This window comes from Phoenix dactylifera, chromosome 1, assembly GCF_051530095.1.
Source record: "Phoenix dactylifera cultivar Ajwa chromosome 1, Ajwa_hap1_PhDact_Kaust_v1.1, whole genome shotgun sequence".
NCBI lineage: Eukaryota > Viridiplantae > Streptophyta > Magnoliopsida > Arecales > Arecaceae > Phoenix > Phoenix dactylifera.
Window position 1 is genome coordinate 9,565,871 of NC_143190.1, and position 27,480 is coordinate 9,593,350.

The 27,480-nt window shown below is 37.6% G+C and overlaps 2 protein-coding genes across 2 annotated transcripts; one reads left to right on the forward strand and one right to left on the reverse strand.

The window, feature by feature from the left end:
* Nucleotides 1–3,800: 3,800 nt before the first annotated feature.
* Nucleotides 3,801–7,374, reverse strand: LOC103705988 (sec-independent protein translocase protein TATA, chloroplastic-like). Its single transcript, XM_008789918.4, has 2 exons — nucleotides 6,986–7,374; nucleotides 3,801–4,142 (listed from the first exon to the last, which is right to left on the reverse strand). The coding sequence occupies exons 1-2, from the start codon at nucleotides 7,301–7,303 to the stop codon at nucleotides 3,999–4,001; spliced, it is 462 nt and encodes a 153-aa protein (XP_008788140.1). The 5' UTR covers nucleotides 7,304–7,374; the 3' UTR covers nucleotides 3,801–3,998.
* A 4,421-nt stretch (nucleotides 7,375–11,795) lies between these two features.
* On the forward strand, nucleotides 11,796–26,849 carry LOC103706010 (tryptophan synthase alpha chain-like). The gene is made up of 9 exons (XM_039114290.2): nucleotides 11,796–12,694; nucleotides 14,713–14,859; nucleotides 14,938–15,003; nucleotides 16,813–16,921; nucleotides 20,015–20,091; nucleotides 21,973–22,050; nucleotides 23,995–24,072; nucleotides 26,351–26,410; nucleotides 26,516–26,849. The coding sequence occupies exons 1-9, from the start codon at nucleotides 12,509–12,511 to the stop codon at nucleotides 26,648–26,650; spliced, it is 936 nt and encodes a 311-aa protein (XP_038970218.1). The 5' UTR covers nucleotides 11,796–12,508; the 3' UTR covers nucleotides 26,651–26,849.
* The last annotated feature ends 631 nt before the right edge of the window (nucleotides 26,850–27,480 follow it).

Below are 27,480 nucleotides of genomic sequence, written 5' to 3' on the forward strand. Positions count from 1 at the left end.
TACAGATTGGAAATGCCAAGAATAGGGAGCGAATCTTGAATGCAAGCTGTTGGGCCAAAGATAATTTGGAAGAAGTTAGTGAGAAATTTTTTTTATCCTAACATATGAGCGAATGGTGAAGTAGGTTCCATATAAACAAGCCCAAGTTCAATGAAGGCACATCATTTATGCTTGTATTCATTTCTAATAATTATGTTTGTAATATTCCTACTAGCCATAGAATGGAACTCTAGACAACCAGAAAACCCATAAACCCAAAAACCCTTACGCGAAATAAATCTTTAGCTGAATGAGGCTGTTCAGTTGTATACATGGTGAACTAGGAGATGATGAGAATCAAGTGAAAGGTTATGGGTGACACAAATTAATAAGTTTGTTTAGAGATAGTTTGATCGAGTATTATGCAGGACAGCGACAGCTAATCTAGAATGGATCTTGGTTGCAAGTTGATGGGTCTGGAATGAGGAGGTGGAGGTGAATGACTTGGAGAAATAAATTTTTGAGGTCTTGGACTTGGATTACAACCATTGGCAAAGCATGATTCATATCATCAACCCTGGATTGATTAATAAAACTTGTTCTTTAGGTTCATATATTACCTTAGTAGACTTTAAATTAAAGACAACCTAGGCTGCTAGAGGAAAAAAACCCCCCACAAAATATGAAAAACTTATAGCCCAATGCAACAAAACTATATTGGAGTTTCTAAGGAAGGTAAGCGATCCATTGAGCAGAGATGTCACACTCATACTATCAAAATATCTGAACAAGCTTATCCCTAGAGAAGATAATCTCAACTCTTAAACTTGATCACATTTGTTTAACTCATAATTGCCTTGTATAGTGATTTCTCAGGAGTTTATACATCTCTAGCAGATCATTGTGGATAGAATACTACATTTCACTGCTCTTAGTTATCGAGCACTTGATTCTGCGTACAGACCTTCATCACAAAATCCAGGACACGTTAAAATGCCTAAAAGATCCCCCTCAAGTACTCGAGTTAAGGTTCAGATCACTGGAATAAGAAGCAGGATAAAACCTTATAATCATGAGAAATTTCTTCAGGAACAAATATTTGAATTGAAATCTCCAAACGTGTTAAGAGGGAAGTCATGGATCGAACCTATTCCAGTGGCATCCATTGGGAGCCAATAGCATCTTTGTTGAGAGAAAGAGAGAGAGAGATGCTATAGCCACTTACCTCTAGTATTAATATTTTAAATTTGATAGAGCTTTGTGCTTAAGAATGTAATGCAAAGTTTTGAGTAGTCTCGGCATGCTGCTTGCCGGGACTAGTTCAAATTTATTATAAGTATTATCATATAACTACGAGACGTCGTAGGAATTAATATTAAAGATAATTAGGGGCTTAAATATAAGAATGACGGTCCTAGAAGTATATGCATTCTCCTGTTCAAGTCCCTGAAGATGGTTATTTTTAAAGACAAGTTCAAATTTAGCATCAAGTGTTATCCTATAACAATAAGACCCAGTGGAAATTTGACATTAAATGTTAGTTAGGGGCTTAAATATAAGAATGCAGAACCAAGTTTTTGAGTTAGTCTCGGCACGCCGCGTAACGGCACTAGTAAGAACACATGCATTCTCCTGCTCAAGTCCCTGTAGGAGGCTAGTATTTAAGACAAGTTTTCTATGTTTTTTATTTTAAAACATCCTCGGTTCCCTTTTCTTCTCAATAGTGAGAAAAGTGCAAGCACGTTGGCCAGAAGCAGGAGCATAGCTATCAGATCTTATGACTGCTGAAAAAGAAATCTTTTGTTAGATATGTAAGATTCAACCTGGCCATATATGTTTCTTCTTGTGTAAGTGAAGCTAGAAAAGAAAATTCTTTTATCACATGTAAGATTCACCTCGGCCATCCATGTTTTTTTGTGTACTCAAAAATAGTATAGAAAGCTTCTAAGAACTGGCTCTACTTCCCCCAAATCATGAATGGGAAGCCATCACATTTGATGCATGTACTGCTCCAGTGCAGGGTGAGCATTCAGGAATTGATGAATGCACAATTTGCTCAGATCTATCTGACATTAGTGATTAAAAAGATATTTTCGACATTGAATAATTGAAAACTTCAAGAAGAGATAAGGTCAAGGAATATGAGCCGAAGAGGAAGAGAGAGTACACTGTCCAGTGTTGAAGAGCAAGGTAAATGTTCTTCGGTTCCCTTTATATGATAGCATAGATAGCAGAAACTCAAAAGAGGTAAATGTCGACCCTTATATGCAGCTCTGTGAACACACTATTAGGGCTGGAAGTGGGCCGGGCCGGGCCGGGCCACACCCCTACCCAAGCCTGGCCCGAGGCCCGAACAATTTTACAGGAACGAGGCCCGAGCCCAGCCCGAGCCCATTTGGGCCAGCCCGATTGGGGAATTTCCTTTGGGCCAGCCCCATTGTGCATATCTTCAAGATCAAGACAGTATCAGGGAATTTGGGGATTGCATATTGAAAAACAAGGGGGCACAAGGGTGTGGTTTTTGGGGTGAATTGACACACTGTTGATTATATATTGCTACTGGAGATGGTATTAAGTCATTTTAGCCAGTTTCAAGACATCAACTACTATTTTAGCTTGAAAAGGATCATCATGCATATAACTGAAGGCATGTCCTGCATGGGTACAAAGACAAGCCAACCAATCTCTTAATTTGCAGCTGCTAAACAAGCCAAAAAAAAAAGACACATACATCTTCGGGCAGAAAGCAAAGCATAATTTTTTTGATGGAAGCAAAGCAGAGATCACATAGATACCAGAGGGGGGTGAAAGCCCTCAAATCACGATGGGGGTGAAAGCCCTCAGATCACGATGGGGGTGAGAACTGAGAACGGTCGAGTACGGTCGAAGAGCCCTCAGATCTAGGGTTTCACCACTTCGCCGAGCTTGGAAGGTCATCGACGACGGCTGGCGACCGATGACGAGCCAACAAGAAGCAGAGAAACCCTAGCTCCACGCCTCCGCCGCTCGTCTGCTCTGCGCCTCTGCAAATCCCAACCAGAACGAAGAATATCATTCGTAATCGTACCTCAAAACCTAGCTTCGCCGACGATAGGGTGGTCGGAACTCCTCTTCACCACTTCGCCGAGCTTGGATGGTCGACGACGACACGACCGGAGAAACCCTAGCTCCACGCCTCGTCGCCTCCACCGCTCGTCCGCTTCGCGGCTCCGCCTCTGCAAATCCCTCGATTCGGGCTATCGCCTGTCGTCGACGACTGGAGAAACCCTAGCTCCACGCCTCGTCGGTCGTCGCCTCCACCGTTGTCGCCTGTCGGGCAAGTGGGCAAGGGCAACTGAACTGGGTTTAGCGGCTTTAGCCGTTTAGGGCCTTTACGCGTTTAGCCGCGATTCGGGCTGGGTGTGGGCTCGGGCTTGGACGGGCTCGGGCCGGGCCAATGAAATACCCGAGCCCGGCCCGAAATAGATATGGGCTTAATCATTCAGCCCGAGCCCGGCCCGAGGGCAGCCCGACCCGATGGGCTTCGGGCCGGCCCGAGCCCACTTTCAGCCCTACACACTATATGTTAAAATTGGTTAACATATAGTGTTCCATCCAATTGCCTATCTGATTGCAACAAATGACATTGCTCATCACTGCGTCACAATAGCTTGCAGAACTTCACGATCACATGAGCAGGTTTAATTATTCCATCACTTCAGGAATGAAGCTGAACTTTGGAGGCCCTGAGCAATTTTCGAGTATTTTTCTATTGCAAATCAGTCTGATCCTACTATAATTTCCGACTGATGAACCAGATGCGACAGCAGGATGGCACCACATTCTTTGATATGCAACTAGGAACCTCCATGCATAATGTCTCAGTAACTACGAGAAACTCGGTCCGTAACTTATATACAGCTCCATGTCTGCTGCATAAGGAAATTTAATCTAAAAAAAATAGTCAACTCAATACAACCTGCTGATACAACATCGAAGCTACAGATCACCTTGGGAAACAGAGGGATCATGGTCCCATTTCACGAACTCTCTTTGGTGCCTGATGCTTCAAGTTCTTTTTTCTCATCCTCACTGCTAACAACTTTGGGACTCTCAGCTGGGGGCGGGGGTTTACTAGCATCTTCACCATCCTTTTTTAACTCAGTTTCAAACTCTTTAGCTGCCTGAATACAAATAAAGACATAGATGTCAGCAAGGTAGTGACTGAAGAGGGTAAAGAATGCATTGAGAGATCTTGTAAGTACATGATACAGACATACATACAAGAACTTTTCTCAGGGAAATAAAAAAGGTCACTCAGATAAACTTTTTTCTAACAGAGTAAAATACCTGCATAGATTGCATATCAACTCAGGAAAAATATATTTAGATAAGTTGATCGAGACAACAATATCAGGAGGAGTCGTGACATTCATACAACGCAAAGAAATGCGAAAAACTTGGTTTTGCAATTGTTGTGAAAGGATCACTAAAAAAATGAGGGCTTAAGCAAATGTAGAGAAGAAACAATTACATAAAGCCTAGAGCAAACAAATGGAAGTAAGACAAATAAATGAAATAAGACCTGCGAGTATTATCACAACTGGTAAGAGAAGAAGAAATTTGAAGCTCAAAACTAGAAGCTCATGTCTTGATAACGACAAAATAGTGAGCACTAGCCCAACAGGGCAATAGGAGTACCAGCTCAACAGGGCAATAGAAGGACAGTACACTATTAAAAAACTAGTTTAATCAGCCAGATGCTGAACTAGTAGAGGTGGGATGGAAAGCTTGATGAACCTAACATAAGTATAAGCTCCAAATAAATTTTAGTATAATCATGGTTCATGTGGATTATTTGGGCATTTTGGAAAAAAGGTAACAAATGTGGAGATTAATGCCTAGAAGAGGTTGGCACCAATTTGTCTTTGAAGCAACGAATGGTCGCCACATAACAAGGACAATCGAAGGAAGTTCTAGAAGAAAGATGGAAAGCCAATGATGTCAGTTGTGAATGGGGGGCAATAAAAGGGAGGGCTCATAATATAGTGGTGGTTCTTTCCAGGGAAAAAAGACAAAGGATATTGATGAATGTTCTGTGAAAGGACCTTTTGCTTTGATAAAGAATCCAGTCTTTTCATATTGAGCAAATAAAAACCAGCAAAACTACAACAAACACAGAATACAGGGAACTCCTGTGAAAACAGCAGCATCAAGATGAATCACAACGCCACCTTACTTTCTGATAGCAAAGTTTCCCCACAAACCCTCACAATCTTACCAATCTTTTTAAGCAGCCTCTTGATTCCACAGCTCTGGATTAAAAGTTTTGGCATTTTATGTCATAAGCAAAAGCCAACACATTGCATAACTATATACTTTTTTGGAGAACTCCGATGGGAGTTTTCAATCATGACTGGAAGGCCATTCTAAGTCAGTCCATGGAGATGTTTCACAGGTGGTTGTTGCGTGCTAATCATAAAACCCAGAGAAGTTACCATTGTTTTGGGCCAAACCTCTGTCAGCTCATTCTTAGTTAGGGTACTTGGTTTCTTTGTGTTTAGTTTCCTATTTCCTTGTGTCTTGCATCAGGTCTATCTAACAGTTATCAAAGAGAATCCAGGAGACGAACAAATTGCTCAGTATCTTCTCTCTCGAATTCCTGCAAATGATCAAGGCTTCAGTCCTCCTCCTAGGCTTGATCTTCATGTCAATGGCATCTCAGGAGTAGTAGAAAGAGAAAACCCAAAACTATTAAGGAATATAACTTGCATGTAGATTTTATCACATCAACATTCCACCACATTATCCATGTTTCTGAAACCAAATGGATGCTGATAATAAAAGTATGCAGAGATTTGTCACCAAATGTCTATAATTATAACATTAACTTGAAAGACACAGAAACACCACTACAATGCAGAAGCATTTTGATTGTCAAGCAGTTCTAAAGGAGAGCTTATTGTCATCTCTCCATCGACTTTTGGAACTATCCGAGTGAATATCATTTAAGGAAATTGTAAATTTAAAAGTTCAAAAGTTTAAACTACATAAGACACAAAAACTATAAGCTTATTCAACAATATCTCATATCGATATCTTAAATCCAAAGGGAGCTATTTATTTGCTTGTTTTATATCTGTAACACTATTATATATTTTCTATTTTAAATGAAAAGCCTTTTCTATCTATACATAGTCAATTTAAGGATTAAATCATGATCAGTCGTTGTTTAGAACCTCTTATGTTTGGTTATCAATGTTATAGTACTTTATAAATTAGTACCTCATTTTTGACCAATGCAACATTAAGATTTGAGCAATACATAGGTTTGCCATGAAAATTAGACGTCAGTTAGCATTATGCCCTAACCATTTATATTGATTATGCTACCTAGGCCACTGAATTGGGATTTTTGAAAGATTCTCCTGGACTTGGAAAGACTCCAAACAAAGACAGAATAAGGCAATATAGGGTGCGGAAATATATTTAGAAAGAGAGAGGTCTCGACTGCGTGTTTCTGATGTGCAACACTAAGAATTTGTGGATGAGATGCGGGTAAATTGGCACATAATTTTCTTATCAAATTCATTGAACAAAGTCATTATTACTTAGATCAGAACTATCAAAATACAAGAACAATATAAACTTAACAAAAGCAGACTCAAAGTTGATTAAAATTATCTAACAAGCTCTTCACTAGTAAAAAAAGGATGGAGAATTAATTACACTTACCCTAGCATCTCTGGAACTTCAAGTGTAGGTATTTCCAGGGGTTCTCATAATTCTACCAAATTACAGTGGATAAATTACTAGTTCTTCACTAGTCTCAATTACTCAGCACTAGATTCTACATACAGACCTAGAGACCTCCATCCCGAAATCCTCAACACATTGAAAAGCCCAAAAGATAAAATTGTTATAACAAAAAACAGAAACTAAGCATAATAATCCTATAAATCTTCTTCAGACGAGAAATTGAATCAAGGCATTCAATTGATTCAGAGATAAACAAAAGGAACAGGACCTCTTGGAAACTCTTCACGGTCTTTCCGATGCTCCGGCCGATCTCAGGGAGCTTTTTGGGGCCGAAGACCAGCGCGGCGACACCAGCGATGACAACGAGCTCGGGGACGCCAAGGCCGAAGAGGCAACGACACCCGAGGCCCCCGGACGGACGCCGCCGGCGCCTGGCAACGACGGCGAGCCTAGTCCCGACCACGGCGTTGCCCCCGTTGGAAAAGAAGACGGAGCTGGAGGCGGCAAGAGAAGCGCGGGGAAGGGAGGGGGGCCTCGCCGGGAGCCGAGACGCCATTAGAGACGTAGAGCAACGAGCCATCTCCATCTATCGCTCTTTCCAACTGGTTCCCAGTCCGCTTCGCTCTCGTTTCAAGATTTTTTTTTTCTGTCTCGTCAGCAAATGGATATGAATTTAAAAATAGTGTGATCTCCACGGTTTATATAGCGATCGGACGGTTCAAATGCCCCTTTGGCCAGGGAAAAACTAATTGGATGTTCTAGGGCAACCGGGAGACAAAAATGGGATAATTAGGGTAAACAAAGAGTCGAAAATTATTACAATTTTGAACCGTTAAATATGTACCATTGAAATCCAAAAGCTGGAAAAAAGATAAAAAAAATTAGCATACGCCCAGGTAAGTAAGCCTCCAAAAACTTTTGCTACCATAGTATTATTTGCCCACAAGAGTAGAATATAAGGTCCACCAAAGTTACAAGTTTATTTTACTGCTATGGATAAATTAGAGTTCTACTATAAAATTAAAGCATAGAATTTTAAAAAAATAAATAATAAATTAAGGATAAAAATAAAGACAACAACTTATTGTTTGATTGGCAAAAAGATTCTTTTTTGAGTTTTCTAAGACTTTGGTAAAGACAAACTAATACAAGAAGAGCGAGGGCTATGATTTTTAGCTAGAGTTGCACCCAACCTGAAGTGTGTTTGGACTACTTGGATCAATTGAGAGCATAGTAGGTATCTATAGATCCAGTCTATAAAAAAGATAATATATTCTTGATGAGAAAACTATCCGATATGATGGTGGAAAGTTTGCACAAAGAAATTATAGCTGGTTGATTTATTCAAAGGTAGACCAAAATCATTTTTGGCGATGTCAATTGGGGGATTGGCATTAAATACTTTGCCAATTGGTGAGGTTAATAAAAACATCGAAGCATAGTAGGCTTGGGTTGGTCGAGGGAGACCAGAAACACAAGACAACAAGAAGCAAAAGTTAGTTAACTGCAAGTAGGAAACGAGAAAAGGCCAAAATATTCGAAAGCTGGATGGGTTATGGCTGATGATAATTAGGGTTCCTCCAAATCAAGGTTTTAAACCCTAGCCTCTCATAAAGAAAAGTTTATTTAGGGTGGTGGGGAAAGATAGAAGAAAGAGGTTTGGGTATCTAGGATTTAAAAACATCATTTCGTATACAATGATTGGAAGGTTTCTGAATCAATATCTAAGGATCTATAGATTGTAGAACCTTGAAAGGTTCGAGTTCTTTCAACTACTCATGGGTGAGAGTATGGAGGAAAGTAGGATCTTGGCACAACTTGTTGCAAATCATGGATTAGGGCGTTGGAGCTTAAGGAAGGAGAAGAGGTCTAGGAGAGCAAGAGTTGCTAGAAGTGATGGTGAAAGATGACTCCTCCAAGTCATTAAAAAGAAATCCGTGACATACAAAATCATGCTTTAGCATGATTCTAATTGATCATGTGCCTCAGAAGGGCAGCAACTCCAAAAGGCATAAGTATTTCAAACTTCCAAGTGCGATGTTTATTGCTATAGATGTCATGTCTATTATATTCCATCATCCTCTTAATCGACATTGTTTATACCATACTTGATACATGGTGATTATCATACACATGTGATTTTGAAATAGAATCTGAAAAAGAGATTCCAAGTCTTGAGTCAGGATCTAAAACTTTTGTAACATGCGGTCACCTAAGGGATTGGTGAAAGAAAAGGATGCTTGATAGGCCAAAGCAAACAAATATGGTGTAGGGGCAGCCAACCAAATCAGTTTAAAGATGCCTTTGTAGTGGGATCATACTATAGGCAGTTTAAAAAAAGACAACCAAGGTGAATTATTATGGTGTAGGCTCAATGAAGACATTCTAACAAGATTGAGGTTGGTCAAGTATGATAATTGATTTGATAGACAGTTTTGACCGTTATGATAAATATAGGGGTGCAAATAGGTTGCGTTGGACCATGTTATGAGTAACCTCGACACGACATGGTTCCTTGTTAATGTTGGACTCAAACCCAACCCAATAACATATCAGGTCAGGTCAGGTCAAATTCATGGCCAAAATTTTTGACCCAATAGGTTATTCGGATCAAATTGAGTCCATGTATAACTCGATCTCAATTGAAAAAATTCAAGTTAGGTACGGTCATGCATAGAGTTCTAAAGTGAAAGAGTTAAATGCATATATACACAAAAGAAAAATCTAGCTTCATCATAAGACATGAATATCTTTTTAGACTGGATAAGTGTATTAGGAACTAATTGTCTCTGTTTTTGATTGTAAGTGATAAATTTGAGATTATAGGTAATGGGATCTTTTTACTAGATGGATGCATATTGTTTTTTTATGCTATAGGATTGAGAGTAAAGTGTTCTTATTTGTCCGTCTTTCTCTTTTGAAAGATGCAATTTTAGCTTATACCCATCTCTTCGTGTATATACTTAAAACATACATAAAACTTAAGTGTAGATGGGCCTGTAAACATGTCAACAAAAGCTTTTCTATCCACCTAAGAAAATGCTAAAAGGAATAGGTGGGAGTCCTATTGGGAGCCCCACCCGTATATAAATCCACCATGAAGTCCTCCATAATTTATTTGCTGGGGGTGAAATTTTGGGGATAGCATCACTCCAAAACTCAAATTATGAATCCTTGTTTATAAGGAGAATGGTATGATCTCTAAAGTAACATTAAGGTCATATTATGCCTGACCATTAAACTATCTTCAAATTCAAGACTAGCATTTGGCAAGCCTTGCTTGTATCTCAAACATCATTCAATTGTTGCTCTCTTGGATAAATAGAGTGAGTGCACCAACAAAAACAAGAGGTTCATGGCCACCAAGGTGGTAGCCCAGTTGAAACGGGGCGTTTGCTTCCAACTAAGTGGTTCCAGGTTCGAAACGCACGGGCGTCGATTAAATTTGAGGACCGGATGCCCCACGCCTGGACACGGGGTCTGGAAGCGCTACTGGTTGGCTGGTAGCCTGGGTGGTGCCAGGTGTGACGTACTCACAAAGAGGGTCGGGTCGGGTAACCGAATCGGCCCATGGGTGGGGAGGGTATGAGTAAAACCGGCCGGGGTGCCCAACACACGGTCATTTCTACCCGCATCGAACATTCTCCTGGTGGGGTGGGGGCCCAGTAGGAGCTGCTACGCGGGGGTGGGCTTGTCTCTTCCTCCCCTCTTTCTTTTTTTTTACCAAAAAAAAAAAACAAGAGGTTCATGTATCAACCATCCGTGCTACTTCATACGTGCAAATAACCACCATCTCAAATAACACTTATTCATACAGTACAAGCAAACCTTAAAACCTCCACCAACTACCTCACCATCAAATAAGAGGTTCATGTATCAACACTTACTTGATTTTGGGTTATGGAGAACAAGAGCGAGGGAGGGGTTAGAGAAGAAGAGGAAGGTCTCCAAAAGGTGGTCCATGGTAGCAAGATCCAGCGGAAACATAAGGCCGCCGACAGCAAGGAGGTTAATTGGTCAGGGGCATTTGGGGATGGAAGAGGAGGAGGGGGTCCATGGCCAACTGGTGGTGGAGATGGGCAAGGGTGGAAGAGAGAGAGAGGATACTTCGGAAGACTGTCGTGAGAAGAGGCTCGATGGATTGAAGTATACCAATATGGCGGAGGAAGGGGATATCTTGAGAGACCGTCGTGAAGGCTCAAAGCATGCCAAGTTGCCAACATCACCGGACGACAAGATCGCTTGAATGTCGTGGATTGTGGAGGAAGAGGGTCTAGTGTTTCCAACGAAGGAAGACCGAACGGAAATTTGGGAGGTGGGACTAATTAGGAGAGTAGAGTAGATACCGATTTAATGCCTTAACACCCCCTACCTCGAGTTAACTAGTAAATTGAATTCGGATCAAGTTGAGTAATTGGTCAGAAGACCCAAATTAGACCTAGATAATAATCGGATTTGGTTAGGTCAGGATGGGTCAGAACCCAATAAATCTAGATTCGACAAGAAATCGTAATATGTCCTAATTTGAAACCCGACTCAGCCCTACGAATTCTTAAATCGGATCCAGATTAGATTTAAACAGGTTGGTTTAGGTCGGATCACAAGTCAACCTGACCAATTTGTAGCCTTAAATTAACGTGAGTAGTGGAGAGCAATTAGCAACAATTTGTAGAACTACCAAAATTGGAGACAAGATGTGGGCTATAACTATTAAGAGTGGGTGGTTATCATACCATTTGATCTATTGTCTAGTAGAAGTAAGTGGATGAAATCGGAAAAAATAATTTTTGGTTCATTAATGAAATCAATTTTCCTTCGTATTAAAATTATCTTTACCAATATTTGAAAGCTTGCCAGAACGGAGATGTCCCGGTCTATGGAATGGGACATCTTATTGTCCCGCCTCGGTGGCATCCTAGTTAAGAGTCCCACCTCTCCCCTTCTTATCTTTATTTTTTTTCTTTTCTTTTGTCTTAATTCCTTTCTTTCTTTTTCTTCTTAATTCCTTTCTTTCTTTTTCTTCTTAATTCCTTTCTTTCTCTCCTTTCTTCATCTTTTTTCCTAATAAGGACCGGTTTGATTCGACACTCCTTTCCTTTAGCTAGTGAGCTTTTTGGCATGCTCGTCTCTCTTCAAACGATCGTCATGATCGAAGTAAGAGCCTACGTGAACATAAGCTAAATACCAAATATGAACCTCAAAGTCCAGATTGGTTTTTCTTCAAAACAAGCTACAAGGATATGTGCAACATCTTAGAACTTCCTATCTATACATCCATGTCTACAAGACAACATCCTTGAAAGAGAAACCCTTCCCCGTGCATCATATCACCATGGTGGAATCCCATTTGACCCAAATCAAGAAGGCCAGATGCCATATGTCCGGGTTAACCCCACCACTTATCTTGCACCATCTCATGACCAGGAGTTATCAAATTTGGATTCCATATTTAGGTAGCCCTTTATGTTATGATTATTAGGAGGGAAAGATAAAAGACATAGGTTTTAGTTTAATTACTAAAAATCTAATTTGGTGGTATTATCTGGTTATCTATTTAGAACTCTTCATTCTTGAATCTGGGCAAGGTTTTGTGTTTAGAGGAAAATTTTAAATCACCGTAGCAAAGTTTTTATGGGGAGCGTATCATGCGCGATGCTCCGAATCCGGCCACGGCTCTCTTGCCGAGCGATGGCTACAATAAAAAGCAGAACCCTGACAGAGCCCAGAGGACGAAGCCCAGAGGAGCGAGGTTTGAAGTTTTGAGCCGTTTCTAGTCTGAAGCTTGGATACCATGTCCCTTCCCGCCAAAGTTTCCTTCTCTTTCCCCCCCCTGACCAATTCCCGCAGCGTGTCTCTCCCTCGGCCCTCCTTCAAGCTCATCTCTCCCCCCAAATCCCTCTCTCCCAGGGCTTCTCTCAGCGTCACTCCGTCTCTCGGGATCTCCGAGACCTTCTCCCGCCTGAGGGATCAAGGAAAAGTAAGCGGCCGCGTTTCCCTGTGAATTGTTTTGCATTTGTTCTATTTTCTCTTTCTTTTGTCGGTGGATTGCTTTTTATTGATTATTTTCTTGATAAATCACTGAATTTGGCTCTGAGTTCGACCGTAATCTAGTTCTTTTGTTGTTTGACGGATTGAAAATAAAATCTTGGAGAGTAAAAGTTTGATTAGCATCGGTGCACCAAATTTTGTAGATTCATGATGTCGTGGATTTTTCTTTCATTGTGTTTCATGTGGATTTTCAGCATCTGTTCTTCTAATTTAAAAATTACGCTCCTTTTAGTGGAACGTGTGTTTTATTTTTCTTCCTTTTCTTCCTTTGTTGCTGTATTCCATTTCTTTTGCTCATCATTTATATGCCTTTTGTACCTAAAATATTAGCTAAGCTTGTTGTGATCTTGTTCTTTTGCTGTTTGGTGGAGTAAAAATCAAATCTTGGAGAGGTCTGGCATACATTGTGCTCCTATATTTGTTGATTTCATCTATCATCTACTTGCTGCTTGTCTTGCATTCCCATTCTATATTTTCTGATTTATTCTGTCACCTTGTTGCTGCTTCCTTTTTCTGTTTCATGGGTTTTCCTTTATTTGCATTCTTTATGAATTTTTCATTCCAATTTGAAGTTGCATCCATTCATGTAATTGAAAATACGTTATCCTTTCAGCTCAATATTGTTTGTCAAATATATGTTTTTATGGCTGAATGTAGTGTTAAAAAGCAATCCTTTTCTATGAGAAGAGGCCAGCAACTGAATATATTTTCTTTCCCTTTTGTTCGAAAGGCTTTCTCAAATCTGTTAATTGCATCCTGTCATCTGGTTTTGTCTATTCTGTCTATATTGTTCATTGTTTGTTATATTATACATTTGTTATGTCCAGCCATTTCATGTTCTTTGTGTAGTTAAAGTTTATCTTTTACTTCTCAGCATATTCCTTCCTTTTCTTTTCTGAGAGCTAGATGTGGATTTTTTGTGCAGTGGTTTTGATTGGAAACCGAAACAACTGAACATGCACTGGGTTTTCCCATTCTCTTAGTATTTTCTCATATCTTTTTTTTCTATTGCCCCTTCCATTTTCTTTTTTGATGCATCCTTTTATATTGGAATCTGTTTATTGAGATTAGTCTTTTTCCGGACTTTATTCAGTACTTATGAGCTTAATAATTGGTCTGTCTAGCAACTCTACATGGGACGTGAGATATCAAGCATCAGGACTAGAAAGTAAGAGAGCTGATGCATGTCTTAGGAATTCATTCTTGAAGCAGATGAGCAGTCTTTTTTGGTCTCTTAATTGTTATCACTTTTGTTTTACATTACCCACAGATTGGTGGTGGCAACAGTTATCCCCATTAATTTATTAATTTTTTTTATACCACGACTTATAGGAAATAATTAAGAGGAATTACTTATAGGAAATTATACCAGGACTGCTCCAATTATTCATAATTTCAAGAAAAATTACTACTGTTCTGATTAAATTTTATCATCAAACTTTTATTAAAACATTTTCATTTTTACTGTCTAGTCCTATCCACTTTGTTTCAAGGTTTAGTGCTTATTTTTAGTCATAAAATCCTTGTTTTATCATTCATTTTTTTTAAATTATTCGTTAATTTGAGATAAGGCTTAATCATGACAGTTGCAATGACATTAGATGTAGTCTCATTAAGAATGATGGGAAAAGAAGGATTCATAAAACTAATCTGAGATAGTTGTGGTAAGTCTCGGTGTCTATGGTTGTTTTATCCAAATAACATATACTTATTTTATGCATTTTAGTGGCTAATATGATCTATAAATGAAAATTTTTCAAAGGATGGGTGCATTCATTAGTTGACCTTGCAAAAAGCTGTTGTTTTCATTGTAACCTTTCTTTCTTTCGTTCTTTCTTTCTTTCTTTCTTTGCTTTTTTTCCCCAAGAGACTTGCTGCTCTAGGATTATGGGAATCTGCTTGTCCTTTTACTTCGCTTCTAACTGCTATTTGTCTCCAATGCTTTAGGTCGCGTTTATACCTTTCTTGACTGCTGGTGATCCTGATCTGTCAACAACTTCAGAAGCATTGAAAGTCCTTGATTCTTGTGGTTCGGACTTGATAGAATTGGGCATGCCCTACTCTGATCCTTTAGCAGATGGACCCGTTATCCAGGTTTTCCTATTAATTCCTTTCCCGTCACAATTTTACTGTCAAATATTTCATGGTTTTTCATATTTGTGTTATTTTTAGGCTGCTGCGACACGTGCCCTAGCAAAAGGAAACAACTTTGATGCAGTTATATCCATGTTAAAGGAGGTATGGCTATCCTAAGCACTATTCTTTATAAAATTCCTCTCTATCTATCACATATATATGACACATGTGCACATGTTTGCTAGAATGTAGACTATGTGCATAAACATTTCAATGCATATATTCGCTAAATCCTAATATTACTAATGCTCGAAAAGTCAACAATGTGGGATTTAGTTAGTTCATGAGAGAGAAAAAGACCTACATTTTATTTCGTTGGCAAGTAATGTAAGTAATAAAAAATAGAGAACATGCAAAACGAAATAATAAAGGGACAATTCTAAGCCGGAGGTATGTTTATGCAAGCGAGTGAAAGTTGTTTGTAAACTTTTGCTATTAAAGATTTTACAAGGGATATAATGTTTTGGTTCATTATCATAAGATAAACATGATTGGATGTGATTTTTAATGGTTTTCTAACTTGACATGTGTGTATGTACATATTGAATATTCAATAACAATATTCTAGGACTCTCAGTTGTTTTGCTAGTAGATAAAGATTCTCAATTACCTCCATCTCCATGATTTGATGGGTGCCACTTGTTTGTAGTCAAAACTGGTCAACTAGCACGACCTTTATGCTCTTGATGGCTTTCAAACTAGGAGAATATGAGAGTTTTTTTTTTAACTACTAGTATCTCTTTTAAAATTAATGAAAGCTTAGGGAGGCATTTCATATTGGCCATGACATGATGAATGTAAATCAATGATTATACCTAAGATAACACTTATTAGTTGATTTTGGTGTATACAACTCTTCGTTAGCCATCCATATATGATATGTTTCAAAAGATGGTAACCATGAATGAGTACTTTAGATAATATTTGAACATATTAATATGAAGAAGATGAGGATAATGAACAAAAATAGAGACCAACACCGTAGGATTGAAGTATAGAAAGTGATGGGAGTCGACCTAACAAGTAGTCCTGCAATCCACCAAGATCAATTTCACCCTGAGTATGCTATTCTTATAACCAACATTTACAGATCCAATATGGATGTTAAACGTGACATATGGAACCAGAAAAGCGTAATTCAACTCTGCATGAATAGAACTTCATAAGTCAAGACAACTTTTAGCCCTTGACACTTTATTCCTCGACTTCTTTTATGCTTACTGGAATCTCTAGTTTACCCCCCCAGAATGGCTTAAAATCTCCTAATTTGACTCTGAAATTCTGTATCTATATGCAATGGAGGAATTTCACTTCCCATAAAGTGGAACTCATCTATGTTAAGTAGATTAACTCTGCATGTTGACTATAACTAGAGTCTCAAGTTTGACAAGAATCAAGTGCATGCATATGATCCAGTTGTTCTTTATTTCAAAATTGAGGAAGGTACTAGTGTTTGTTACCATGCCAAATTGCAAATTTTCATTCATATTTTTTGTATGGTGTTAGTCAAGGTTTAGAATCCTTGTATTGAACCCAGTACCTTTTTTTCATCGGAATGGTGCGTTTTGGTATAGTACTTGCACTAATGGTACATATCGACACTGAGAGGTTTAGGAAAAAAGACTATCGGTACACACCATGTGGTTGATATAACACCATTGATATGCACAAAATACAGATATATGTGGCCAGTCCATATTGGTACACAGTATTTCAATGTCCCAACACCTGTGTCAATGTTGGTCATGATGCTGGTTGTACCCTTCTGTTTTGGCATTTTTTTTTAAACATGGTCAGTTATAATAGGTGATTGCTTTCAATAAATTTGCAGATTGACTTGTTGACATTGTGGAACTTGTTGCTATTTATATGATAGGTTTTCAAGTTGTGCTATTAATACTGTCTGAGCAGGTGGTTCCTCAACTATCTTGCCCAATCGCTCTGTTTACATATTACAATCCAATACTAAAGCGTGGAGTCGGAGAGTTCATGTCTATGATAGAAAATGTTGGCGTACATGGTGAGTAGACGTATCATATGATTGAACACATTTAATAGTGTTTTGCAGCATGAATTTTGATCCGAGCAACTATGTTAAGTTAATGGTCTTGTATGGTGAGACTTTTCTTTTAAACTACATACTTTTTTATGTTATCAAGTTTCAGATCATTGGTTAATTGTTACATGCTCTTGGTTAAGTTAATAATATGAACATATGATATAGAATATCATAAATTGTTTTCTTACATGCTATGCTATGTATTGTTATTTTAAATTTAGATCCTCTTTTCTTTATGTTAGTTTGGAGGACTGTAAACTGAAACTTTTATGTTATTAAAAAACATTCATTTTAGGGAATTAAACAAAGTTACCTTGCATTTTACGTAGATGTAAAATGAAAAGGGCTTCTCCTACTCTTTCTGAGTTGCCCTCCCTCTTTTTGCTTCTATTGGCTGTATCTTTAATATTGTTGGGTTCTTCAAATGTTTTTAACTCAAATGACCAGTGTGTTAGTTTTGCTTCGGGACTTGATACATTGGCCTCTGAAATCTTGAAAACTTACGGTTTTGTTGTCAATCCTTCTATTTATCACAGAGAAAGAAGTGGTCATTGCAGCATCATGAAGCCTTGAAAAATTGTTGATCCAACAATTGGTAAAATGAAGGTGCCATATCTGGACTAGGCATGTAAATGTTTGCAAAGGGTTGAAATGTTTGATTAATTATGAAACTGCAAAGGAAGTTAAGAAATAAGATAAAATTCAATAAAAAAATGAAGAGAATTAGCAATAATAAAAAAGGAGACTAGAACAATATAATATTGGGAGTGATTTGCTGTCATTTAATTGGAAAAATCATAATAGAAAATTTGCTACTGCGTATTAACAAATCCATGATATCGACCCTTTCTAGATAAGTAAAACATGCAGAAGAGAGAGAAGGGATTCAAAGTTCATTTAATTAATATAGTAGGCTTTTCCTAGAAATCACACCCTGAGAGCTGCTTATTTTTGAGTCGTTGGCTTCCAACATAATAAGAGGGCCATCGTTATTTAACCCATGGATTGGGAACTTCTAACTGAGAATCCCCATCTTACAGCACTGAAACTGAGTGTAGCAGAAAAGAGTTGTGTATAAGGGAACTATGAATATAACCCTTTATTTACCCCAGCATAGCATACAGCACTAGAACTTAGTGTAACCAAAAAGAGTTGCATGTAATGAACACTGTGAATATAGCCCTTTATTAACCCAAATATTGCATATATCGTCTCTATAGTTGAGGTATATGTAGATCTTAACTGAAATTTCGTATGGTTAATCTTTAAGTTTCTCATGACGCAGATGTTGTATGAACAAATTAGCAATGTTATATAGAATTATATACATAAATGTTATATAGACTTAGGTCTAGATTCATTTATGGCTGGAATGTTATGTGGACCACTTAAGGATAGTGTATATATGGCTTTGAATCCCACATGCCTAAAGCTGCAAATGAGCCATGCCTCAGCCCGTTTCTCTGCTGCTCATGCTTGGCTTTTTTGTGAAGTGGTATTCAAGGTTGAGCCAAGGTTTACTCCAAGTTCAAGTTTGGTTTTGTTTTAATGAGCTTTGAACAAACCTGTTTATTGAGCCAAGTTCAAGCAGCCGAGCATCTGTTTTTCTGCAAGCCCAGAGTTTGTTCAAGCTTTGCTTGTCTATAAGTTAAGCCTGAAATGAGGCATGAGCTTGGCTTGTTTTATAATGAGATATGGAAAGAGGGTATTCCAGAAACATGTTTAACTTCTGAAGTGCTTAGGAAGTGGTTGCATATTCGAGTTTTTCGGGAGTTTGTGAAGCGGGTATGTTGTCCTAGGTAGAAGTTTCCTGCTATTAAGAATCAAACAAGCTAATGTGAGGTTGTTGTTTAACCAAGCTCAAGCTGTTCGTGAATGTCTTGGTTCATTTGCAGCCTTGAAGTACTTTATCAGGCTGGAGAGAGACTGGGTCCTACAACGCATTTGGGACCTTGAGTCTCTTCAGATTGAGTCATCTCCATCCACCTTGATCTGTCTTGGATGGGATGGATGAAGACAACTTAGGATGGCTTGACATTTGGGACACCAACTCTTTATGTATTCATTTTTGTCTTATGTTTTTTCTCTTTGTTCTTGTATATGGCTGTTTAGATTCATCTCAATATCATACCAACCTGGGTCTGGACTGGGATGATTTCTGGTTCAGGGATTTAATCCTTGATTGAAATATCCAATAAGATCAACATCCCAAACTTTCCAAAATTCCTAAAAACTGTAAGTGTCCTTGTAATACAGGGCATCCTAGTATTTCATTTTTTTTAAAAACAGGTTTATATACATCAGTGAATTGTCTACCAATATTCCATTGCAAATGCTGGAACATGGGAGTTTCAGTTGTTGCTTACAAGTATTATTACAAAGAAGTGATTTGATTTGACAAGAAAAGACCCACGCTTTGCAATTCTGGAGTAAGTGGAAAATAATCCAACATAGGGAATTAAATTCGACAAATATAAGGGAAGCTAATTGTGATTCATGATTTTAATGCCGATTTGTCAAGCATTCAGAAGTGTGCATTTTCCCAATAATTCATAATTAGAATCAGGAAAGACTTTGGATGAACCACTCAAAAAATGATCAGATCTATATGCAATTGGTTGAGAAATTAGTGTTGGAAGAATATGCACAACATACATACATACATACATACTAGTTTTATCCAAAATTATAATAGTGAAAACTAAATCCAACAATTTGCTTGAAATTGATCAAGATCACCAAAAACTGTACAGTGGGACCTCTTTAGTTTTCTTCTGACCGGTTAATCTCTTATGCTGATACATGGCAATTCCACATAATGATCTATGTGTTATTTAACTAAGTGTTTTTTTTCTTGCTGTTATCTTTTTAATAATATTATGTTTAATGCATGCCTTCATTTAAAAAATTTCAATTCTTGATTATTTATTTGTTTTGTTAACTTTCTTGGTGTATTGTAATTTTTTGTTGATGTAATCATCAAGATGATTGCTGGTGCTACCTTCTGCTATAATTTCTCTTGGTGATTCATTAGTGACTGGTACCAATTTGCAGGACTTGTGGTGCCTGATGTTCCTTTAGAGGAGACTGAAATTTTAAGGAATGAAGCTGTTAAACATAATATTGACTTAGTAAGTCCCTCCTTTATCTCATTTTTAGCTACCTCTGTGTGTTTGGATTTTGTCTGCATATGCAACTTTATGCTAAATTAGGACTTTAAAATAATAAAATTCAAGGTAACTAGATGCATCCTCCATAATGAATTGAAGTTTTGTCAAGCAAGTCGATGTTTTCACAATATTGTTATAAGTCATGCTGCTCTTGTGTGATGGATGTGCTATTATCCAATCGTGGTCATTTGTTGGGATAGTGATTTATATTCATCTTGATGAGCTTCAAAGGCGGCAGTGGTTGCAGCATACTTATTGCTCCTGATTATATTACTTTTCAATGATTACATCATGACTGAGATACGAGCTCACTTATCTATTTTGCATATGCATGTTGTGTTTGCCCATTTAAATTGGACATTTTTGGCGAGAGAAGAATGGGATATAGATAATAGAGAGAAATTTGGAAAACATATTGACTGACAGCTCAAAAAGTCGAATCAGAATAACATTGTGTCAATTTCCACATGCATAAGATTATTTTTAAAATTTATTTATTTTTTGTAAAATGTACCAAGGTAATTCTTGGTTTTCGGTCCTTTTAATTTTATACTAACATCAATTTTGTATGCTTGGGATAAGACTAAATGGTAAAGATTTAATGTTTTGTCTTATATGGTATGAATAGCTGACCAAAGTCTTAATTAAGGCAATTCTTATATTATCTATAGATGAGATGCTGGAATACCTTTTAATTATGGATGTTATGAAATAGCTAAGAATGTTTTCATTTACCATATCTAAGCTTGATTTTTGGATCTTTTAAATTTTAGTCAAGAAAAAAGGCTACACAATGACTTGATATTAGTTCTTTAGTTCTTTGTTGACTTCATTAACTTGTTCTGCCTTCTAAGTTGAAAAAAAAAACTTTTCTGCTTCATAGTTAGATAAAACTGTGAGATGCAACGGACACTCAAATATATGTAGAAGGATTCAAAATAGCCATTGGAAAGCCTTAAATGCTTCTACTGCTCCATTAATGGACGGTTGACTAACAATTGGAAGCTTGATGCTCTGCAAAAGGGACAACTCCGGATGCTCGGAGGAGGACTCTAGTGGTCTGAGAGATGGCTCTTGCCTCGTTTCCATATTCGCTCATGCCTTTGGAGATGGCTCCAAGATTTTTCTATTTATATATTTGTTTAGAGACAACTCCTGGCTTTTGGGAGGCGGCTCTTGCCCTTTTCCATAGGATGATTTCCGAACCTGGGAGACGACTCCTTCCTTGTGCCAGTCGGCTTCTAGACTTGGGACAGGGTTTGTATGATTTTGCAGCTAAGCTCCATTCACTGGAGACAACTCCACTCTGGTCGGAGATAGCTCCTTGCTAGACCAGCTATTTCAAACTCTCTGGAGATGACTCCAAACCATGTGGAGATGACTCTTGAGCCTTCTCAATAATACTCAGCTCAAGTGATCTTGCAATTATTTATTTTTCTTTCAATTTAAACACATTAGTAACTACTTAAATATTTTGTTATCATCAAAATCAATTCATTGAGGTCAACACTACTTTCAATGTTTTCTTGGTGATCTTACTAGCTAGAGTATGTGTTAAGGTTCAAATCTTTTATCAATTTCGCCAACTGTTGACTATATTTTACAACTTTATGGCATGCTTGGGTAATTCCATGTTCTCTTGCTTATTTGATTATAATTATGTGCGCAAGGAACAAGAGTCTTTAACGTTTTATAAAGATATTTTGAATCTAAAAGTTCATGTTACTGTATGAATTGATGATTTACTTTATTGGTAAATTGAAAGCTCATCTTGTTAAAGAACTAACCTTGCTTCCTTTTTCAAATTGTTCTCTCTTTTCATTTTCTTTCATCACAACATAGGTGCTGCTTACTACACCCACCACTCCAACAAAAAGAATGAAAGCCATTGTAGAAGCTTCAGAAGGATATGTATATCTCGTAAGTTGATTTGTTAGATGGGTTGAAATATGCTTCTAGTTCTTTTGATCCATTTAATAGACATTTTGATGTTAAATTACACAAAATCACACTTCATCAAAACCACCATCCACCAAGCACCACACAGAAAAATCTAGAAAAGGCAAATGCAAGTTCTTCTACCTTGAAGAGGTTATTTATCTTTTGATATTTCACATTAATGATTGCTGTATCATTATTAGGTTTCCATGTGTTCTTCCCCCTCTTTTCTTTAGCCTCATTTTACTTTCTCCAAGGAAGCCCTTTAATTGTTAATTATTTCAACATTAGCTTATCTTGTTGCAGTTTTAGGATTGTTTGAGTCAGGTGTTAGTGCATCACCATATATCTGCTCTAATGCTCTCCCTGCAAATTCCTTGCAACTCCATATGGAAAAAATCTGTCACAAGACAAAAAACTGTTACAGATTGTATGAATTAATCTGCCCTCTTTTGTTTTCTTCTATCACTAAATTTCTGGAGTCCTAAGATCATTTTATTTAAATTGTCCATACAAAAGCTGCGACCTGTGCATGCATGCAGGTACACAACCAACAAGCATTGTCGTAACATTTTAGGTATGAACCCTTCGGCCGACATTTCACCCGACATCAGAATCTCGCGTTTGTGCACTTAAACTCTGATCTTTTCTTTCAGTGCATGTTAACTTGCTGACAAAGCTTTTCCATTTTTAGTTGTGTGCGCCTTGTGTGTTTGTGTTTTGTGGAGTTTATGTACCGTTAATTGCACAAGATGAAACAAATAATTTGGTTTGGTCATCTCTCATAGTGAGTGCAAACCAAGTGTGTTACAACCTTGGCCACATGCCACCAAGCAAGTATCAGTATTTTGCACCAACTGTTTGAGGTTAGAAGATTCATTTACCTTTATGTATTTATTCCTATAAAAGGCTACATGCCAAAGTCATCAAACAAAAAGCAGGCTGATGAAATATAAAGTGATATGATCCATGGAGCAATCCACATGGTGCTCACATTTCTTATATATACATGAATATCTATCTGTATTACATAACATTCATAAATAGATAAATAAGATAGTTATATGGATAGATAGAGAGAGAGAGTGTGTGTGAGAGAGAGAGAGAGCAGTGGGGGCAACATGCAATCATGCATTAGATTCCACCAAGGATTCAAATCTCGAGGATTGATCCCATATCAATGGTTGGCTGATATGCTAGATCGTTGAAACAGGGATGGTATGGGCCTCAATATAATTGTGCCAAGAAAAGGTCTGCTGTGCTATAGAGGGTTGATGCCCCAATAAGGGGCAAAAAGGGCCCATTTTGACTGATTCAGGGGTATACCGGTCTTCCTGTATTGGCTGTGTAGAGGGCGGATACCCTGCTGATTCCACAATGATCATGTATTGCATGTGATACTGGTTTACTCCAACATGTTAAGCCACCATTGTCTGATGCCATAGGATCATTTTTTCATACCAATCACCAACGGCCTAGTGATCATGAAATGTAGGGACCCATCAAGTCTTTACATTTCAAATCTAACAGTCAGGATAATCTTTAGGTAATTAATGTTACAAGCTCCCTTCAGCCTTGTTAAACATTTTGACCAATGATGCAGAATTTTCAATCCTTTTCCCCTAAATAATTGGAAATTATGTAAGTTTATTGGTTGTTTAAATTCTCCTGATGAAATCATGGTCATTCTCAATTTTTTATATAATTATTGCTCAGTCCTTTGCCCACTGCTGAAGTTTCTAGCCTTTATCCTGCCACCCATGATCAATTGATTATCAAAGTAAGATTGTTTTATTCTGCTGAAATGGTACCACTGCTTGTTAATTATCTTAGTTTAGATCTCCACTTGTTTTTGTGCTATTTCAAATAACTTTTGCACTCATTTAAATTTCTAGCGGCTGGGCTTGATATATATTTTTTATGTAGGTGAGCTCTGTTGGAGTTACGGGTGCCCGTTCATCTGTAAGTTCACATGTTCAATCTCTCCTACAGGAAATTAAAGAGGTTTGTCACCCTAATTTCCATTTCCTTCATTATTGCAAAGCAAACAATCTATTGCTAAAGTAACCAAATATAGCCTTCATGATAGTAAAACAGCATGCGATGTTGCGCATTCTTTAAATTTCTAAATTCTCATTTCAATAGCGTATTAAAAAGCGACCCTAGTATTCGGGTGGTCAAGGGACTGCAGATTGCAGAACACATATGTGGTATGTGGGCCGTATATACAGGCAAATACGTGGTTAGTATTTTCTTTACAATATAAAATAAATAAAATATATTAAGTACAATGAAAATAACAATAATGTTAGTGATACTGATCTGGGTACTTAATATCAATATTAATATCAGCAATAATTAATAATTAGTGCTTGCTATATAGTAATTAATAATAATAGTGATAGTTATAACGTAATTGAAACTGACATTCCACTTGACCATTAGTTTGAACATGCTGCACTGGCCCATGTAAGAGTGGGGTACGTATTTGGCTCCATGATGCTAGGTAGTTCGTTTATGCAACCACATAATGCTAATGAGCCACACGCCAAGTAAGCTGCTTTTTTCGGCTTATATGTGATATGACTGCATATACTGATTGCATATAGGCAGTGTGGTGCAGGGATACTGCATTAACATATGTGGCTGTATATGTGGCCCTATGCACTGCATTTCAAAGCACTGCACTTTAGTGATCACCTTTGGTTTTTAGACCTGTCATAGTTTTCTAATGTAATTCTTTTTGTAGGAATGCATGAGCTTGTAATTTAATATTATTAGCGAATCCTAAGACTCTGGTATGAGTGCATACATATTTTAGGTTGGGAAGGGTCATGATTGTGGTGCTTGCAAATATATTTTACTTGATATGTTTGTTGGTAGTTTTTGTATGGATTGTTCTGGCAATGCCAAGTTTCGATTTATGATTTCCTGAGTACTTGGTAACTTTACGGTTAGAGATGGTGGTATTGTGCTGTTGATGGCAGGTCTCTGATTGAAGAGGAAAGTTTAATGCATTTAATTTATCAGATACTGAAAGATTAATTGCCCTATTACCCTTGGCCAAATCAATCTTGAAATTTAAAGCAGTGACCTGTGTATATAATTCTAATAATCTATTCTTTTGTCCATTTTGTTATTATGTGTCAGCCAGTGTTCTTGTAATGCTTGATATTTGCTCCAAATTTATTTTATTGTTTGAAATATAAGAATGGCTCCAACTGTATGTCCTAGTATCTCTCTCTCTCCCTCTCTATGTGTATGTGTGTGGCAAGTTGAAATTTATCTAAAGCTTTTTTTTGTTTTGCATGACTCTTGAAGTAGTGCCATATATGCTTTTTTGATTTTTTCTCTTGTTATACTTAAGGCTATTCTCACACTTGATGGTCTCAAAATGTTGTATGGTGTTTATTTTATACCTGGTCAGGATGCCTGGCTCCTGTATTTGTGAGTATAATCCACATGGGCAGGAAGGGCTGAATATGATGAGTGCCTGGAGAGAGAAGAGGATGGGATCAAGGAAAGCCACCAGTTTTGCAATGCTGAGAATTTTGGGTACTAGTAATCAATTTTTAGATGAATTCCTTCTGAAGATCTCGGCATTGAAAAATAAGCAGCCTTTCCTAAACCAGCCTACAGAGCACTCCGTCTCTTCCCTGATCCCATTTCTTAGTTCTTCCCACCGGTGCGGGACAAGGCAAACAACCTCTTAAGTTATACCAATATTCTTTTTGACATGTCAACCAAGATTTTTTCTCTTCCTGTTGGCAAATGACGATATAACAGAAAATCTTTTATTTTGGTATCTCTACATGTTCAGGTGCTAAATCCTGAGTGATGATCATACATGGGTTCAATCAGTGCACCAATACCTGGAAATGATTTTCATTCCTAACAGCTATTCTTGAACTGCTGGTTCATGGTCACTGAATAGAAAATCCAGGATTCTTGCCATGAAGAATTTGCAGTTTACCAGAGTGAAATACATGAAGTTTTGATCTAAGTTTATAGATGGTTTATACTTTATTACATTAACTTTTATTCAGATACTATGTCTGCTTTGAGAGAGAGAGAGAGAGAATAAGTCAAATCATAGAAGTCAATTATGATGAGACTGCACACTGACAGTTTCAGCTAGAAGTGTAAATCAGTATTGTGTTGCCTTTGGATAGCTTGACAGTATAGTTATGCCATGTAATGAGATCCTGATAGTTTCTGTATTGTTCGATATTCTTTGCTTTTATCTCATTTAAATGACAAAATGTTTTCTCATTGTTTACAGGCAACAACAAAACCTGTTGCAGTTGGCTTTGGCATATCAACACCAGAGCATGTGAAGCAGGTCAGATATTTGATGGAAGAAACTTTATTTACATCCAGTTTTTTGCCACTCTGATTTTAGAAACTCTTGATTATTCTATAGCTTACTAGTTCATGTATACAATAGGTAGCGGGATGGGGAGCAGATGGCGTGATTGTTGGTAGTGCAATAGTGAGGCTTCTTGGTGAGGCCAAATCACCTGAAGAAGGATTGAAGGAGCTAGAAACTTTCACAAGGTCTTTGAAGGCTGCAATCCCCTGACAAATATTTCAAAATTTGGCCTTCTCTGTGCTGAGGCATGGTAACTTACCGCAATGTGCCTGCTCTTGGTCTAGCGTGCTGTGGAAAATGATGCACATGAATGCCATAGTTTAGTAGAATTGCTGAAATACCATCTGTTTTGATCTTTTCTGCACTTAAAAGACCGTTGAAGAATGCTAATAAATTATTTTTTTTTTCATGTGCCATCTTCATTGATGTTGCTGAATTTTCAATGCAATTATTGTTTAGATGAAACTATCTGAATGCTCTTGTTGTATGTAAAATGTGCATTAAAATTAATAGAATGGCACTTTATCTAATGTAAATGCATAAGGAAACAACATATAATTCCATGAACAAGCACCAACTCTAGCACTTCAAACTTCAAAGACAGAGACTTTTTTAAATTTCTTAAATACTTCAGAAATACAAGATTCTGACCATGGAAGCACCGGTAACCAATATATTACATGTTTTAGATTCTATTAATACCTTCAAAATACCATGGAAATATAACTTGCTCGCTGATTCGAGGACAATCAGCCATATTTTTCACAAAGCAAGTCAAAGATTTAAGTTTGTTCTTAGAGTTTTTCTCCAAAAAAAAAAAAAACGTTTTGTGGCTATAGCAGCCCAATATTTAAGCTGCGAACTAGTTTTTCCATCCTTATATTTACAGCGCATGAAAATTCCTCTTAAAAGCTCGCAATGCATTATTTTTGTTGTTTATGCCCAACTAGCGAATGATTGAAGAGTGCATAAATCGTTCCCAATGCGAGAGTGCAAGATTTTAATTTTGCATGGAGACAACTGAAACTTGTCGAATTATG